This window comes from Lytechinus pictus, chromosome 3 (assembly GCF_037042905.1).
Source record: "Lytechinus pictus isolate F3 Inbred chromosome 3, Lp3.0, whole genome shotgun sequence".
Classification (NCBI taxonomy): domain Eukaryota; kingdom Metazoa; phylum Echinodermata; class Echinoidea; order Temnopleuroida; family Toxopneustidae; genus Lytechinus; species Lytechinus pictus.
In genome coordinates this window covers 11,706,218-11,724,196 of record NC_087247.1, presented here as the reverse complement: position 1 = coordinate 11,724,196, position 17,979 = coordinate 11,706,218, and the positions used below count along the sequence as shown (strand labels likewise).

The 17,979-nt window shown below is 36.8% G+C and overlaps 1 protein-coding gene across 1 annotated transcript; it reads right to left on the bottom strand.

Annotated features, from left to right (window-relative positions):
* Positions 1–3,408: 3,408 nt before the first annotated feature.
* On the bottom strand, positions 3,409–15,953 carry LOC129255908 (guanine nucleotide-binding protein G(i) subunit alpha-like). The gene is made up of 3 exons (XM_054894224.2): positions 15,804–15,953; positions 9,008–9,242; positions 3,409–7,384 (listed from the first exon to the last, which is right to left on the bottom strand). The coding sequence occupies exons 1-2, from the start codon at positions 15,949–15,951 to the stop codon at positions 9,052–9,054; spliced, it is 339 nt and encodes a 112-aa protein (XP_054750199.2). The 5' UTR covers positions 15,952–15,953; the 3' UTR covers positions 3,409–7,384; positions 9,008–9,051.
* Positions 15,954–17,979: the final 2,026 nt, after the last annotated feature.

Here is a 17,979-nt window from a genome sequence, read left to right as displayed (position 1 = left end):
GGCCAATTATAAAATAGCCCTTTTAAACGTACTGGCCATGTACGTTGCTCAATAATATGATTAACCCATGAAACATAGTCAGTGGCTTAATGAGCAAAAAAAAAAAAAAAAAGAGGGGGCCAGACATCGAGAAGGGGAAAAAGCTGAAAGAGAGTCGAAACTTTGATCTTCGTAATAAAAACAAAAACCAACATATTTTGCGAGAGATTTTTTTTTTACACAATTTCATATTCTATTCTTTTTCATCTCTTTTCTCATTTTTTTTTTGTTAATTTTCATTTTTGGGCAGGATGGGGTGGGGGTCCATGGCCCAAATCATTCATCTGTACGCCAATGCATATAGTCATCCTGCCTTAGTTTCCCATCAATTTAAAAAGCAAGAAATTTGTTCATCTTCTTGGTGCATAAACCCAGGGGGGCACGTGCCCCCCCCCCCCTTTTAGGAAGCAAAATTACAATTTTTATATGATTAACCCATGAAACATAGTCAGTGGCTTAATGAGCAAAAAAAAAAGGGGGGCCAGACATCGAGAAGGGGAAAAAAGCTGCGAGAGAGTCGAAATTTTGATCTTTATAATAAAAAAAACATATTTTGCGAGAGATTTTTTTTACACAATTTCATATTCTATTCTTTTCCATCTCTTTTCTCATTTTTTTTTCTTGATTTTCATTTTGGGGCAGGATGGGGTGGGGGGTCCATGGCCCAAAGCATTTATCTGTACGCCAATGCATATAGTCATCCTGCCTTAGTTTCCCATCAATTTAAAAAGCAAGAACTTTGTTCATCTTCTTGGTGCATAAACCCAGGGGGGCACGTGCCCCCCTCCCTTTTAGGAAGCAAAATTACAATTTTTAATGTAAAAAGGACATTTTTTCTGCTTGTCATTATCCTTAATTTGTGGTTAATAACCTTTTTTTTTGGGGGGGGGGCTTGTCAAAATTTTCCTCCGAAAAATTTGCCCCCCCTATGGAATATCCTGGATCTGCCCCTGCATAAACCTACCCCATCTGCTCTTTAAACTCCCGATATATATTGAAGTTATGTGAATGAAACGATGTCTTTGAAACAGATCATTACCGCACTCATTGAAGAGCAAATTTAAAAGAGTGCAATCTATTTTTGTTCCCCTTGGCTATCTTCTCCCCGGATCATATTTTCAGTATTCATTAATATAAAGAAAATAAAGTCCGATTCTAGTCGGCTCAATGACTGTCGTCACATTCTACGTCAAAGCTATACAATAATCATCCAAAGATCGGGGAATGATCACCGAGGTCATTCTTAGCAGAACAGTAGCGTACAGAGCAAAAATGTTTGAGGGGGGGGTCAGATGTGGTGTGTGAGGAAAAATCTCTTACAAGCTGCGAGCGAGGTAAGGGAGTGAGCAAAATGTTAACCTTTCACACAAAAATCTAATTTTGTGATAGATTTTGACATAATGTTTAGAAACTAATATGATTCAGGATTCGCCCATTTCATATCTTTTTTAGTCTCTTTCATTTACCTGGGGCCCGTTGCATAAAACTTTTTTACCTGAGTTTTTGCCCTGTGTTAAAGTCAAAGGCAGATATCAGACTTACCTTAGTTTTCAGTTTTTACCAGAGTTTTCTCAGGTAAAAAGTTTATGCAACAGGCCTCTGGATGTGATTTTTTTTGGGGGGTGGGGGGGGGGGGCGTCCGTGGCCGTTCCAATCCCCAAATCTGCACGTCAGTGATTTGTAGGTGACTGGAATTTACTCCCGAATTTAACTTCACAAATTTTACTAAAAACGTCATTATGGCTAGTTTAGAGTATGGGCGATAATGAGATAACTTATCGAACGTTGTCAGTCTCGAGGTACACGGTATGTTCATGGAGTTAGAAACAGAACTCCATGATGTATCGTACATAAAACATACATATTTTACTTCGGCTTATGTCCTTGAAGTGAGATTTGGAGGCAATTAGGCATTCACGTTGGCATCACTCCTTATTATTATGGAGTACCTGTATCAAAGCAACCACACCAATTATGTTAAAAGGTACTAACGACTAATTGATACCAATTGCCAATCTTATGTCGATGGGTTATTATTGCGTGATGCCCCCAACATACACAGGAAGGTCGGATTAACATAATGCAATATTACTACCGACATTAATTAGTGAAAATATGTCTTGACAACGGAATACCATCATCAACTGTCAGTATGAATGGTCCTTTATAAAAGATTTTTGAATTAAAAATAATTGCTTGACACAGCAACAGCAAACTTAACTATTAAATCCAAGTCAAGAGATGGTTCATTGATTCGACCCCCCGCCAAAAAAAATCAGTTTATAGGATCTCACTAAAGCTGGGTTTTATTGGATAGCGGGAAACCTATGTTTGTTTCTTTCTTTTTTTTTACAGATTTTATAGTGCATTTTCTAAAAAGGGGATAGCCAGTCCATCAGGAACTTGATGCAAAATCCCTGAGTGAACCGTTTCGGTTGCAGCTAGACACGTCCATGAGATGACCTTCGTTTCAGAGGATCAGTCTCAGGGATCTCCTCAGGGATCGCATCAACAATGTCAACTGCTAAACATGTTGAAGAGACCAAAGAGGCTGATTCCAGGAAATATGCTCCATAAAATCAAGTGATGGAAATGTCACAGAGATCTTGAAAATAATTATGCGAGATTCTGGGAAGAGTGGTCCTTTACTTTAATAAGAGTATTTCAGAGTCTCTCAGGGATCTATTCAGTGATCCCCTCAACAAAATACACTAATGGACATGTCTGGCACAGGACAAAGGAGATTTCATAAAGACGGACGTTTAAATACAAGAAACATGTCTCTTTCGCGCTCTCCCTATGATGTGCAGTCTGGCACAGCAATTTTTTTGTTCTTGGGGGGGGGGTGCTACTTTTCACAACCTGCTGCCAAAAACCTGCGAAATTTGATGCTTTATAAAACATTTCAGGGCTCTTTTTTTTTTTTTTTTTTTTAACTTTCCAAGGCTCTTTTCAGCATATCAGGGTGAAACTGAAATCACCCCGAGCCCCCATGTAATTTTTCCCCTGATCTAGCAACCAAGGAGAGGATCATATATATTTAAACCTGATTTTAGTTTCAACAACATACCTCAGAGGCCCACTTCATAAAGATTTACATTTATGGCAACTTGTGCAATTTTCCATGGAAACACTGATCGTGATTGGCTGCTTAGCCCCGTTCCATGTTCGTTTACCATAAAAGCAAAATTAACAACACCTAAAAATCTTTCCTGATACAGGCCCCATACATCATTGTCCATATCACTTTACAAACACAAAACCTCCACTCACAATCGCTACTACTCAAACACATGAGTCGACACTGTAATTATGCAATTACTTGCGACACAAGACAACAGAAGAAATAAACATCGGATGACAGCTCAGTATTTTGTGGAACAACATTAATTGTATTTCTGACCTCAGCTATATCATCACTACTACTGTCACAGGAAACACAAAAAGTTACAGGGACAATGCCACATTATATCTTACACAGCGTCTTTGCCAAGATCTTAAGGCAGTCAGTAGTAACCCAACGCTGACAACCGTTTCACAGGTTGCCACTCCAATAAATTGATTCGAACATTACCACTGCCCTATCTCTTCCACATGGCAACTTTCAGGCAATGTTTTCTTTTTTTCTTCACTACCAAAATATTTGTTTACATCAACTTGAAAAGAGTTATTTCTTCTTTCTTTTTTAATTTGCTCCACACTTAGGCAATAAAGACTTCATATTAACAAGAGTACAATTCACAATTTTTGAACAAAAAAAAAAAGCTGTCATGAGTCAACTTACTAAATAAAACACTGTACAGATGAAACGTAACCAGGTACCAATAAGTGTGAAGGTAGAGTGCATTTAACCATCACGCACACACACACATAAAGTAACTGGTCTACAGATTATACATCATAATCATCTTTTGTTTTTCAATTCATTAATAAAGTTACATTCAAAGATGATCATTATCATTGCATTTCTTACTCACCACTTGTTTTGTATATTCTTGAAACAGAAAACACAAAATTTGAAGAAAAGAAATTCTTACGGGGATTTCCTGTCAGACACACTTGCGAAATCTGACCCCATCCAGACTACAAAATAAAAATAATGAACAGAGAGACTGCATCTAGTTTCGCAAGTATGAAAGAGCAGTAGTTCTGTGCACAAACCGACACTTCTGATTGTTCTTCAGGGCAAAGGCATACAAAAGTATTTGTACATTGGGCATATTACACCCAGCAAAAACTATTGATCTTACAGATGCACACAAAGGTTTTAAACAACTACATTTCAGGGTAGTCGACGAAGTATGTGCATATTAAGTTATTTAAATTTTTCTCTTCATATACTCGGTAACATTCACTATTGTACCTGAAAATGGAGGGAAAAAATTAATGAGCCAGATTTAAAATATATAATATGTTGTGTTAATCTATTACACCAGAATGAAAATGAACTCAACTTATTTCTTCACATCCTTTTATTTTGGCATGTGATGCAACATTGAAGCAACAGCTTCTGCTTCTAACGCCAGTATTTCTTACCAAAAAAAAAATGACAGCAATTAAGGGTGGGTATTTTCAATTCCATGTCAGCATGGCACAGGGCTAATCTTAACAGTATACAAAAATGATATATCACTCGGGGCGGAAACACAGAGTCGCCCTCATTATCCCGTCAAGCCCATACACTACGCATACACGTATAATCGGAACGTCAGTCACCTCCAAATTTCTACATGTACCAATGACATTACAGTATTGACAATGATACAGATATAAACACCGTCAACAAGCTACCAAAGACAGAGGGGGGGGGGAGAGTTACCAAAGAAAGGGGGGGGGGTGAAAAGAGAACGTTCCCTGAAGACAGAAAATATGTGAGCTGTCACTCCAAATGTGCATATGTGAACTTACACTACTGCTTATTCGCATCCAAATTTACATGAATATTTTTTACACACAGGCTCTCAATTCAAAGTCAATTCTGTTTTGTTTTTTTATCAGGATATTGGTATTTACAATAGAGGATAATGGGGAAAATGTGTCCTCTATGCGGCAGATTTTGTTGGTGTGAGATGAACGTGTCACCAATCATGCGTCTAACTCGTCACTTGAAATACAACCTTCCTTGTCCCCTACTTAGTAAACTGATTGCGTACTGATGATACAATTAAAATGATAGATCACAATTTGTATGTTTTACAGATATGCTGGGATATACAGCAAATGCATACTCAATACATAAAGATACATATAAAGACAAACATGTGGGAGTCCTTCCCACTTGGTGCAAAATTTGAAAATATGAAAATACTATATTCTTGCTTGCTAGTGAGAACTACATTGTGTGTTTTTTTTTTCCCTCTTCATGATGGGAAGTTAGAATACTACCAAAGTAAGCATGAATCAGTCATGACAAATAACCTCTTGCAATACGAGGTAAAACCAAAGACACGACACAATACCTTCACATCACTCACTCCATGATTGTTCTGTTCATCGGTACAGCAGCGATGACTGCTGTATCTTTGTGCTTAAAGGCACAGTATTGTTATCGGTTCAAATATGGACAGTAAAAACAAAAGCCAACTCTCTCTCGCTCTCTCATTCTCTTGGAGACGTTAACCCGTTCCATACAGGATAATCCCTTTCCAGTTGACTGCACACACGGTTCGACGGGTCCCGGTATCGAACGGGTTGTGGGAGTGGCTTACATGTAGATCACCTAGAGTCTACACCATAAAACAATCAAACAAGTGCTACTCGGGGAGGTCTCTGGTTCCGCAAGCCACCGTCTCAAAGATCTATACATTATAATACAAACTACACTATATAGTAAAACTCCTCCTACCTAAAAGAGGTGTTCCTTACAGGAGAAATTTAATCAGTTTGGATTCATGGATGAGGTACAACCTACTAGTATCCCAAGACAAGAATAAATGGACATTTTTTTAATACAATAATGATACCACATCACATGAGCGTTAAACAAGAAAAAAGAATCGTATCCAAAAGATACAAGTGAAAGGTTAACATTGATCATTATCAAAAAGTCCCAATTTATAGTTCTTGCACATATTCCTTTCTACATATACATGTATATTATAGATATGGATACTTACACTACGACAGACACGTTTCTGCAATATCTTTTTTTTGTCATTTTTTTTGCCATTTTTCTCATAAGGATACTCACAAAAAAAAGCATAAGGGAAATACAGTTATTAAAGATCTTACTTTGTACATAAAAAGCCATTATAAAATTCACTAAAACACAAGATCATCCATATATTTTCTTTTTTTGTTTTTTATAGGAAGAGAAAAAATGAAATGAATGTGTCACACGTAGATGATAAGTTCATCTTATGAATTTGGCCCAGTGATTTCTTTAGATGTCTGCCAAACTTTTTTTTTCATTTAGTACCTAAAGTGCTAATTAATACCACCTTCACAACTTTACAAAAAAAAGATTGACAACAATACAAAGTAAAATATGATGAAAAAGAAAAGAAATGGCAATGTGTTTTAATTTACAAAGTTCTTGCACAATATTAGTAATATGGGAAATTCGACATGCCTCCCTTTTAAATTAATATGCGGCGTAGTATACAAGCAACTGTTCATAAAAGAAGGAATTGAATCAAATATAACAAGTTAACGATACTATGAGATTCATTTCATTGTCTTTTTTTAAAACTAAAATCTTACTGAAAATCTTCATTCCTCATGATATTGGAATTTTGATTGAAAATAAATAAATAATATATTGGTATCAATAGCAACATGAAAGGTTATGAAACTTTTATTTCATAAGGTTAATTACATTTGTGCATAAATTATTTAGGATTGTTATATCCTTGGTACTCAAGATTTTAGTCCTATCGTAACACCAATAATAATAATTGCATCGCTTCGTGACTCCCCTAAGATCCACAATCCAAGACTTATTATTATAACATAATTCATCTGAGAAAACGGCAGATTATAAATTGATTCATAAGAATTTCATTTTTCAATAAGAACGGAGCAAGCTTTTTGACGAGTTTTCTTTTTTTTTCCCCGTGCCTAGCATTGGTTATCATGACTACACAAATTAGACACAAAAACAAATCCCGGTGCACTGCTCCCACACAGGAAACGGCTAAAGAGATAAAAGTTCTGATGCTGCATTATATATATCAGCAGTTGCTGAAGTTAGCAGACAATTTTTTTTTGTCGCTTTGTTTCCATCACTGGAACCACAGGTGCGACTCCTCCAACGTTTCTCACGCCGCCGCTCACTTCAAGTCACGCTTCCCCAATCAATCAACATCACCGTCGTTCCAATTTGAAAATAAACGCCAAAGGATACCTGAGGTCAGGGGGGAAGAGAAAGAAATATCATCAATGAATACCGAGCTGATCAATTCAAGAAAAGCTGGGGTAATCGAACGCAGTGCTTAAACACTATGGCCCGTATTCCGAAGTCAGGTTTAACTTAAACTCAGGTTTAAAGTTGTGGTTTAAGTATGGATAGCCAATTGTTACATAAATCAATAATGGTAGATATATCGTATTTCAGCTCATTTGGCTCTCAAATCACTCATAATTGTCTAGGAAATATAAATAGATGATTGTCTTCACCATCGATGAATCAGGAAAGAGCACAGTAAACACAAGAAACATACAACTTAATAAAAAATCTTGACACTCTTGGCTTCCCATAAATTTAGCACAGAGTTGGACCATGGTCTAAGTTAAACCTGACTTCAGAATACGGGCCATTGCATTAAGCGTTATGTAAATGTTGCGTATCATTATTATTACACTATACTGTCATATTCATCAAAAGAGGTAGTAGGGGGATGATGACTCCTATTTCCTTTTTACTCCCGAGGATACAGAGAAACACATTTGTGATGAAGTTCTCGTGAATCTTGACATTTCTGGAAGAATTTGAAAATATTGAATAACAAAACGGTCAAAGCATTTTCTGTTAAATTGCCCCTGCCCAGTGGAACAAGCTTCCAACCCATATTCAAAATGCTCCCTCTGTTGAAATTTTCAAATCCTCACTTAAAACTCTTCTTTTTTCAACACTAGCATAGTTTTTTTTTAAATTAATGGATTCATTGTTTACATAGTCAGCCCACCTTCGGTTTGAAACACCCATATAAAGGGCGCTATAAATGTTGTTGTCATTATTATCTTGAAAACACATTTGATATTCAAATAACTCATCTACATGATAATTTTTGTTTCCCCTTCAAATTGTTTGTCACCAGTAATCAGCTCTCCTTCTGTTTTGAAGGGGGAAATCCACCCTACATCAAGCTGGTTTTAGATGACAGCAGAAAACAAATATGAACATATCGTCAACAGTTTTACCAACCAGTCTAATCCTCGGCTGGTCTCAAAAACATGTTCAAAGTTTGGATGTTTTTTCAGACCCTCATAAGTTCGTGTTTGGAAAGAAACTCGCTTGGGACAATTCCCCCGAAATTCTAAAAATAACCCCTGATTTTTCCCTGATGAAGTTTAAAAATTCCCTGACATTTAAACTCATTCCCAGTTTCGCATGTTTTCTAAGTTGTTACAGTGAATTACATTTACAATTACATTTTCAGTATAAAAACAATAATGTTAAACTAATTAGTACCACCATAACCAGTCATTCAATGAATGTTATTTTGATATGCAACAAAATATGACAGAGTCTGACTGACTTCCGTGCTTTCGACTTTTGGGCCGATCAAAATTCCCTGATTTTTCCCTCAATTGAGGCATTTTTCCCTGATTTGAGGTATTTCTATCAAATTCCCTGATTTGTCCCTGACTGGAAAAAAGTAAATTAATTTCCCCTGATATCCCTAAACCCTGAAAAATCTCCATTCACTGCGATGTTGAAGCTTAATCCAATGTATTAGATTAAGGCAGCAGGATGTGAAAAGTAGCCCCCCCTCCAAAAAAAAAAAATAAATAAATAAACACTCACCTAACAATTGCTATGAACCACACTTTATCCGCCGACAGCCTGGTCTAGAAGAGACCGCAGTCTTTGAGGTTGTTCTTGATGATGACATCGGTGACGGCATCAAAGACAAACTGGATGTTGTTGGTGTCTGTGGCACAGGTGAAGTGTGTGTAGATCTCTTTCTGGTCCTTGCGCTTGTTGAGGTCCTCAAATTGCATCTGGATGTAGGCAGCTGCCTCTTCATAGGTGTTGGATCCTATTAGTAGACGAGATGATGGTAGAAAATAAAGGAATATAAAGTTAATAATGCAATCAAACAGGGGGGAGGTGATCCACAAAGAGTCAAGTGTCACTCTTGTTTTGGATCATGCTTTAAACGCCGTCGCAACCATGGTATCTAATGCTTCATTCATGAGACAGTATTGCACATCCCTGAGAGTTGACACATTTGCTCCTACATGTATGAAAATTGCTCCAGGCTTTCTTTCGTAATAAAAGCGCACATCTACCATTAGTACTTTCTCAAAATATGCACTGAATTAAGCATAGTCTTTGAATGGATAAGCAGTTAACTAGGATTTTAATAAAAACATTGATTTGGACAAATTTTGTGAATTCTGGACAATTTTTCTGAAGGCAATAGGTCAATAATAAATGTGAAGATAAAGCTGAGTGCTGACCTAGCCTTTAAAGGCCATGTGTCTGTTATACTTATATCAAATGACTACCTTCTGGAAAATAGACAATTCACGAAAGGCCGGGTGAATGCGAGCATTGCGAGACCAGTTGCTCGATCTCGCGCTCACCAGGGTCTCGCCGACCCTCTTCTTTGGCCGCTTGTCTTGTCTCAGCCACTACTTGATGGGGAATATAGCCGAGTCGTGAGGCCTTGTCAAAAGGCTAACCGTAATGTTATATTTCATGTTTGCATTGACAAGCCAGTTTCTCATGAGGGCAATTGCTGTCAGTGGTGCAAATATCACGGTAAATTGTTTTGATACATGTAGTGTGAACACAAGATATCAATCTTGGATACATTCAGGGTGACTTTACATGTATCCCTACTTATTGGATCCATTCCAACTGGAGGCAGTGTTTGAACAGAAAACAATAGTGGAGGTCAAGTTTCAACCACAATATCTCATGGGCATTAAAAACAGTATTACTCAAGATGATTTATATACACAGTTAGTACATGTAGTATATATATATATATATATATAGTCATCAAGGAATACAGCTGCATGCCCACCTTGTTCAAAGTTCAAGGTACAGTACAGGCACAATAGTAATATTTGAAGAAGATAGATTAAAAATATTGGAAGTATGCCAATGTGGATTAAAATCAGAAATGTAAATACTACACATTACATGTAGATTCACAGTGTAAATTTTCATAAACAGTACCAATAGCATAGGAAAACCAGCGAATCAATTACACAACTACATTGCACATATTTATGTTCTCGATAAATAAATTTTTTGTGATCGTTTAAAACTTTTGTGATTTACGAAATGGATCAACCATACAATATCCCATGCAATGAATATCTCTCACACATGTACATGTATGTAGTTCACCTACGGAAAAAGAAGAAGAATTCACATAACACGAGAACCCCGACCCCCCCCCCCCCCCTTTCATAGTCATACCATGTGGTGAATATGTACCGGTACATATTTATATCTCCATTCTCCAAACCAATACATTGCAGGCCTATAACACTGGATCTACATGTTTGTAGTAAGGAGTAATGAAAATCTTCAAGGATATTAAATTGTTATGAAACTTATGGAATATTTTACCATGGAAATACAGGGTTTATTTTCAATTAGTTAAATGCCAATTCGTCCCATTACCAACTCATCTACTATCATTTGGTCTACCATCAGTTCATCCATTATCCACATGGTCTAATTGCCATTTTGTCTAATGACAATGGTCCAAGCGCCATTTACTCCATATACCATTTGGTCTAATTGGACTTATTGTTAATTGGGTGAAATAAATGAAAAGAAAATGGGAATTAGACCAACTGGTTATAGACAAAATGGTCATAGACGAACTGGTGATTAGACAAAGTGATTATTGGATCAAATAGCTATTGGACCAAATGGTTGTTAGACGAAATGTTAATGGATGGAATGGCATTATCTACTAAATGAAGGTTGATCATGTGATTAGTGGACGAGTTGGTAATAGACAAATTGGCATTTTACCAAAATAGAGGATTTACCTCCATGATGATGATTTTACTCTTTTATATTGAGGGTCACATGAATGAAATGATACACAATTCCTGAGACATTAGATGGCCCAATGCCTAAGTACTACAAGCAATAGGGAACAGCTTGATAATACATGTATGAAATTTGTTTTTATAGGGCCGATATATGAGATGGAACTATGTGATTCTAAGGTATTTCAGCATACATGCACATGGTGATGTACTGTACATCCTATTTATCTATCACAGAGATTAACACATCTAAATGAAAGCCCCACATGATACTGATTTAACATCCATGTCTCTAAGCACTTTTCCTGCACATACGAGGTATGAAAATGAAAATATGCATTGGCACTGTCAAGGATTTCACCCTTCAACCTCTATCAATAGGAATGAAGAGAATTAAGTAATACAGGGATGGCAACTAGAGTGAAGAAAAAGGGGATTTTTTGTTGTTGTAAGATTATTTTCAACTTTCTCTATTAAAAAGAAATGCGTATGATACAATATTATTGTGTTTTTTTATATAAAGTCTGCAGTACATGTAGTTTTACTTTCTAATAAAAAGGATGAAATACCCCCCCCCCCCAAAAAAAAGGAACAGTTGGCTTTAATTGGTAATACATGTAATTGGTATTTGGTAATACTATCGGATTTCTTTTTAAAAGTAATTTTCAGGATAACTTTGCAGGCTTTACATGTATACATATTTCATATTTGGATATTCTTTTATAGAAATGTTCCCTAGATTCAGAGCATACCACCATAGGTTTAGATCCACACATTTAGGCAGATAAAATATAAGATGTAAGCCACGATTGTCCAAAAAAAAAATCCCTATCTATGGGACCGTTCTCATTATATTTTCGCTAAAACTAATTTACTGCAAATCGGTTCAGGAAACCAGTTTGGAAGATCACTTTGCTAGCCGTTCCCATTTGATCACCCGAAAGTGGTTTTCAAAACCACTTCACGTAAAGTGGTCTTGTTGCTATGGGAACACTCTCGGTGAGGTGACATGTTCCACGCAAAATCTGAAACCGAAGCGTAGGCATTCCACATACAGTGTGTGGAGTAGCGTGCTAGAAATGTGCGAAGATCGCTTCCGGAGGAACGGTTGTGATCTCACTTACGCTAAAACCAGTTTATCGAGGCAAAGCGATCTTCAAAAGTACATGGCGAGGTGTTTTTCTGAACCGGTTTGGAAGAACGCTTTCCAAGACCGCTTCGACCGTTCTCATTACACGTTAAACTAACTAGTTTCCAGTAAACTAGCTTTAGGACGGTAGTGAGAACGGTGCGTTCTGGCCTTACATAATCTACATATCACACTGGATCAGGTGTTCTCCCACAGACTTACTATGTACATGTACCAATGGTCTCGCTGTCATGGCAGCTAAAGTACATGATGCATATCTGCAATGATGACAGCATATTGCAGCCACTATATGATTAAACTGGCCTAATTACTCCCTAGTTTTTCCTCATTATCATTCACAATTACATGTTTACGCACGTCCTCCCTCTAGGCCAATCAGAACACCCCGAGCGTCTTGTAGTTTTTCCCTGGGGAACGGGAAAGTGTAGGGAACAAGCATCCGTTGATTAATAAAAGTAAAGTACCTTGAACAATATCAGCTCACTGCTACGCTGTACAAACCAACTCTATGCACAGAGCAGGCAAAGCCAGGGTGGGAAATTAATTTCACTTTTTAGGGGCTTTTTTTTTCACTTTTTGGGCAATTGTGGATTTGTGGGCCATTTCTTTCATTTGAGGGGTCCTAGTAGAATACCGATTTTCTAATTTTCTTGAATATCATTTGTTGAAGATCTTGGAATGTACATTAAAGATGGTTGCCTCAAGGCAATCTATTTTAGGGGCAATTTAGGTTTTGATGAGGATATAATCAGGATGTTGCCATCATACGCTGGAACAAGTTGATCTTTCATGAATTTTTCCAAGGCAGTCACATGCATCCATTGCAATTGTTTGTAAATTGCTCATTTTTGATTGACGATCAACTAGAAAAATTGAATAAGGGCAGTTCTTCAATTCCATGTCAATCCCTCTAATATTGTTTTAATAAAAATTATTTTTGCTCACATATATTTAATTCCAAACCTAATATAAAACTAATCCTTTTCTGAACTAAAAACCCGTCTATCTAAACTTGACCTCTATGTCAGGGAAGAAAACAAAAGATGGCTCGCTTTTGCTTGCTTGTCCAGCATACATGTACATTACATCAGTTAGTTTTTCATACTGTACTTTCAGCTAGAGCCATGCAAATATGCCATGGAACTTTTTTTGGAAGTTGAAATTACAAAATGGTGGACTTATATTTCATGAAAATGCAACCACTTAGCCTTCAAGTTTCAATTCAAAACTTTTTTTTTCATTTAAAATACGTAAACGTATTTCATTCATCTCCCTACAAACTGTTTTCAATGAACAAGTGAATGCATTCACGCACATTAGTATGATAGCACGTGAAGCATGTTATACAGCAATCAATTCTCCTTCAGTTGAGACATAAACCAAATCGATATTCCTTATATATTTCTCTTTAATCTTCCCAGGCAGTTTCAGGTCTAAGCTTTTATTCAACGAGTACTTTTTTTCCCTACAGCAAAACCATACAACCAAACAGCAATTTTTCAAACTTGCACGTACGTGGGCATGAAAAGAAATTTCTCTCACTGAATTGAATCTACTCGGCGTAGCACGTTTCATTGAATAAACAGTGAAAGATGCTAAAGATCTTATATTTGACTGTCTCCAGGAATGTAGTTGTGGACATGTTAATCATTTATAGCAGAGTGAGTTCCTCCTTTTGGTTATATATGGAATGCGATTCCACACTACATTAAGAGGAAGTATACCATGAAAACAAGATTTTTTGAAAATAGAATTAGACCCCCCCCCCACAATTATATTTTTAAAAAAGGGAATGAATAAGGTTTTTTATCAAAGAAATTGTTGTGCATTTTTAAAGTTGAAACTTAATAATGAAGTAAAAAGATTTAATGCAGGATCATGAAATCGAGCTGTCTACCCTTACCCCACCGAAATATTTTGTGAAAATAATTAACAGGGTTCTAACAAGCACTATGCTCAAATCTCAAAAAAGGGATGTCAAAATAAAAAGTTTTGCTAAATTTCACAGTTACATATACTGTATATGCAAAACACAGGTCAGATGCAAATGAGGGATCCAATGATGTCATATATTCACTATTTTTGTATTTTATGATAGAAATATAACAAATTTTACGTCATTGTGATGCCTCTATCTTGTACATATGGTACTGTCATTATTGTAGCACAGTAACAGAATATGATTCAATCAAATGCTTTTTACTATAAAATGTACATTAAATTACAAATAGAACATTTCAGAGAATAAACTACAAACAAAATAGTGAGTATGAACATGACATCATTGACTCTATTTGCACATCACCCTTAATGTTTTTTAATGAACTTTAAAATGTCATAATTCTCTTATTTTGCACCAAATTTTGATGAAAATTTAGTTAAATGTCTGACTGATATTTCTTCTAATTATTCAAATCAACATCTTGTTAGGCTAGACTTGACCTTCAAGGGATAAAATTATACTATTTTTCAACAACAGTTTCTTAATCCAAGATTATCATTCACCCTACAATATCGTTAATATTCCCATACTGTATATTGTTACCTATACAAGGTATTTTAGCAGATAAATAAAAGTCATATTTCGCTCGCTACTTTCAATCCGAGACCGACGAGGTAAACATTTGCCATGTTACCCTCCCGGGCTTTGCCCATAGGAATCCTGTACAAAACAGAGGGCAATATTGGCCATATTTCTGCTAGTGCGCTTGCGCAGTAGGAGCCGATTTTGAATCGCTATTTTCAGTATTTGAGAAATCTGGCTGGAACCAGTTATGAACAAATGCATTGTAGCTAATGCGCAGCGCGGCCAGTGCATATACAATCGTAACCCAAGCGCAAGATTTCTACGCTTTGAGAGTATGTGCGCGCCATGCATGATGCGCGACTGCAATGTAACAATTATGTCACAATTGCTTATTAAGGGTTACTTCGCTAAGGTCATGAATAACCTGAAATCAGACATGTGATAAGCAAACACGCATAAATAATTGTTCCAAATAGTAGCTTGAATTACACATTGTAAAGCCTTAGGTAATAATAATGATATTGACTGGCTCTTCTTTCGGGAAACATCCTGGACTAGTAGTAGCCATTCATGTGAGCGTATTTCTGATTGGAAAACAGCGCTGGCTCCGTTGCAAGCGCTGTCCTTGGCTGGGCCGGTTTCTGTTCTCACAATGACTCGGAACTCTGGCCTTTCACGTTTGACACTCCAACTGGCTAGCTAACCCTGCTATTTTGAAGGGCCAGTGTCTACTACCATTGGTTGGATTACTCCACTTTGCCAAAACGTTGTGAGAACAGAAATTGGACTACATATAGTCTTATCCCCGGAATATTACAGGTGGGGCTAATTTGCCATTTAGCCCCACCTATAATACGGGTAAGGGAAAATTTGGCTCGTGAGAAAGGGGTAATACATTACCTGTGTATTCTGGGAAACAGATGGTAAGCGGTGACTTCTGAATTTTCTCCTCAAAGAGATCCTTCTTGTTCAAGAAAAGGATGATAGAGGTCTCTGTAAACCACTTGTTGTTACAGATGGAGTCAAATAGTTTCATCGACTCATGCATGCGGTTCTGCACGGGGAGAAAATAAAAAGTGTACAATAGAATTGTTTCCATGAAAAAAAATGAACAATTTACATTGATTCATGGATCAATCAGTAAAAATGACCAAGTAATAAATAATAATTTATAAAGCGCTGATAATACCCCGGCTTTAGCTCGAGCTACCATCACCGGCGCTCAGTGCATGCAAGGAATTACTCCTGCTGGGTACCCATTCACCTCACCTGGGTCGAGTGCAGCACAGTGTGGATAAATTTCTTGCTGAAGGAAAACACGCCATCACTAAGATTCGAACCCACGACCATCTGTTTCAAAGGCGAGAGTCAGAACCACTAGACCACGACGCGCCCAAGTAGAGAATGATGGGCCAAAAAAATAACTTGTGTGCTTCCGTTCTCAAGTGAGATCTTGTTGATTTGATTGGTCATTAATAGACAAAACCAAATCAAACCAAGCCCCAACATTCATTTACTATTTTCAAAGAGAATGAAACCCTTGAAAACAGTTGAATTCGTAGAAAAGAGAAAAGTCTACGAATCGGGTCAAATAAAGTTAGAAAATGATTGAATAATGATGAAGTTATGAGCATTTGAACATTGAAATCACCAATGCTAAGTAGACCCTCCAATTGTCCATGCCATCAAGATCTGTGATGTACCACTTCCCCATTACTTCATTTTCTTTTTTATCTAGTCTATCCGGAGATCAGTGGCCCATAACACAAAGCTCAGCAATGATCGTAGACACATTTTTCTATGATTTATTACATTGACTACAATGTACGATCAATCGTGAAAATCAAGCGTACGATTAATCGCTAACCTTGGTGTTACAGGACCCAGGTGTTCTTTTTTAAAAGGTGTAATCAAGGTTTCACAACATGATATCATAATAATATTAATGATAATTATATGGAGCTTTTATATAGCCCTCAATACAATACAGTTTCTAAGTGCTTTACAACTTAAATTGAAGGTACATAAAACAAGCACAACATAATGAATTCAAGTAGAAACAAAGTATGAATTGTAAGTGTACAACATTAAATATCAATCATATCAACAGCAAATAAATAACTGGTCATTGCAACAGCTTACTTGTCTCGTTGATTGAAAAGATGGGTTTTGGAATAAATTGTTTGTCATATCATTAGAATGAGCACAAAGTAGATGTTTTGGAGGTACATATAGCAGTGTCCAAAGGGGGGTATGTGGCTTGACATTGAATCTGTACCTGCAACTGTAATCTGTAACTATTTTATCCAGATGGGTATGCCATGAATTCATCTTCAAAGAAGATATAGGGGCAATGTACAGTAGATTTGTATACAAATGCATGTACATGTATCATCCTTACACGTTCAAAAAAATGTAGTCGCTGAAATGGGGGTAAACTGAGGTATAATTTAAGTTAACTTGCTTGTATTTCACTTTTGCATAATGATAAAGAACAAAAACATCAAAAGACTTCCGCAAAAATAAGCAAAACATGCAGTTCTCTTTTTTTATTGCAGCACCTGCAGTAAGTCCACACTACTGTCCCATCTATCATATCTTACAGAACCTATTGCATTGTCACATCGTTTGACCGTCTATCCATCACAATCGCATCCCACTGTGTAAGTCCTACAAATTGACGAAGCCATACTTGTACCCTTCTCCCCTATACCATGCATCATGTGCTCCCCGCTGCTAATTACGGTTGAATGTCAAATACTCATAATTGGAGAGGAAAAGCTCGGCTCAGGTCCTAGCCTCGCCCTAATTGAGACGATAGAGCACACAACCTTCCATTCACACTAATTCGCTCGTTATGATCATGAGGCACATAAACATCATGTCTATACTGCGGTTTGAAAAATACAAATAAACAAGCAGATTTACAAGTGAATCTTACTATTTCATTACAAATATCATGCAGACATCAGTGAAAACGTAGAAACTCCGGATTAAACAATATTTTCCACTTTTGAACTGGAAATTCCAAAAATGTTTTTGGAGAAGCAGTCTTTCCATTAATAGCTAGCTTTTC

Bases quoted from the DNA above. Each gene is read 5' to 3' on its own strand.
- LOC129255908 (XM_054894224.2), bottom strand. From the start codon at position 15,951: ATGCATGAGTCGATGAAACTATTTGACTCCATCTGTAACAACAAGTGG. The intron at 9,243-15,803 runs GTAATGTATTAC...GTCTACTAATAG, and splicing joins CTGTTTCCCAGAATACACAG to GATCCAACACCTATGAAGAG.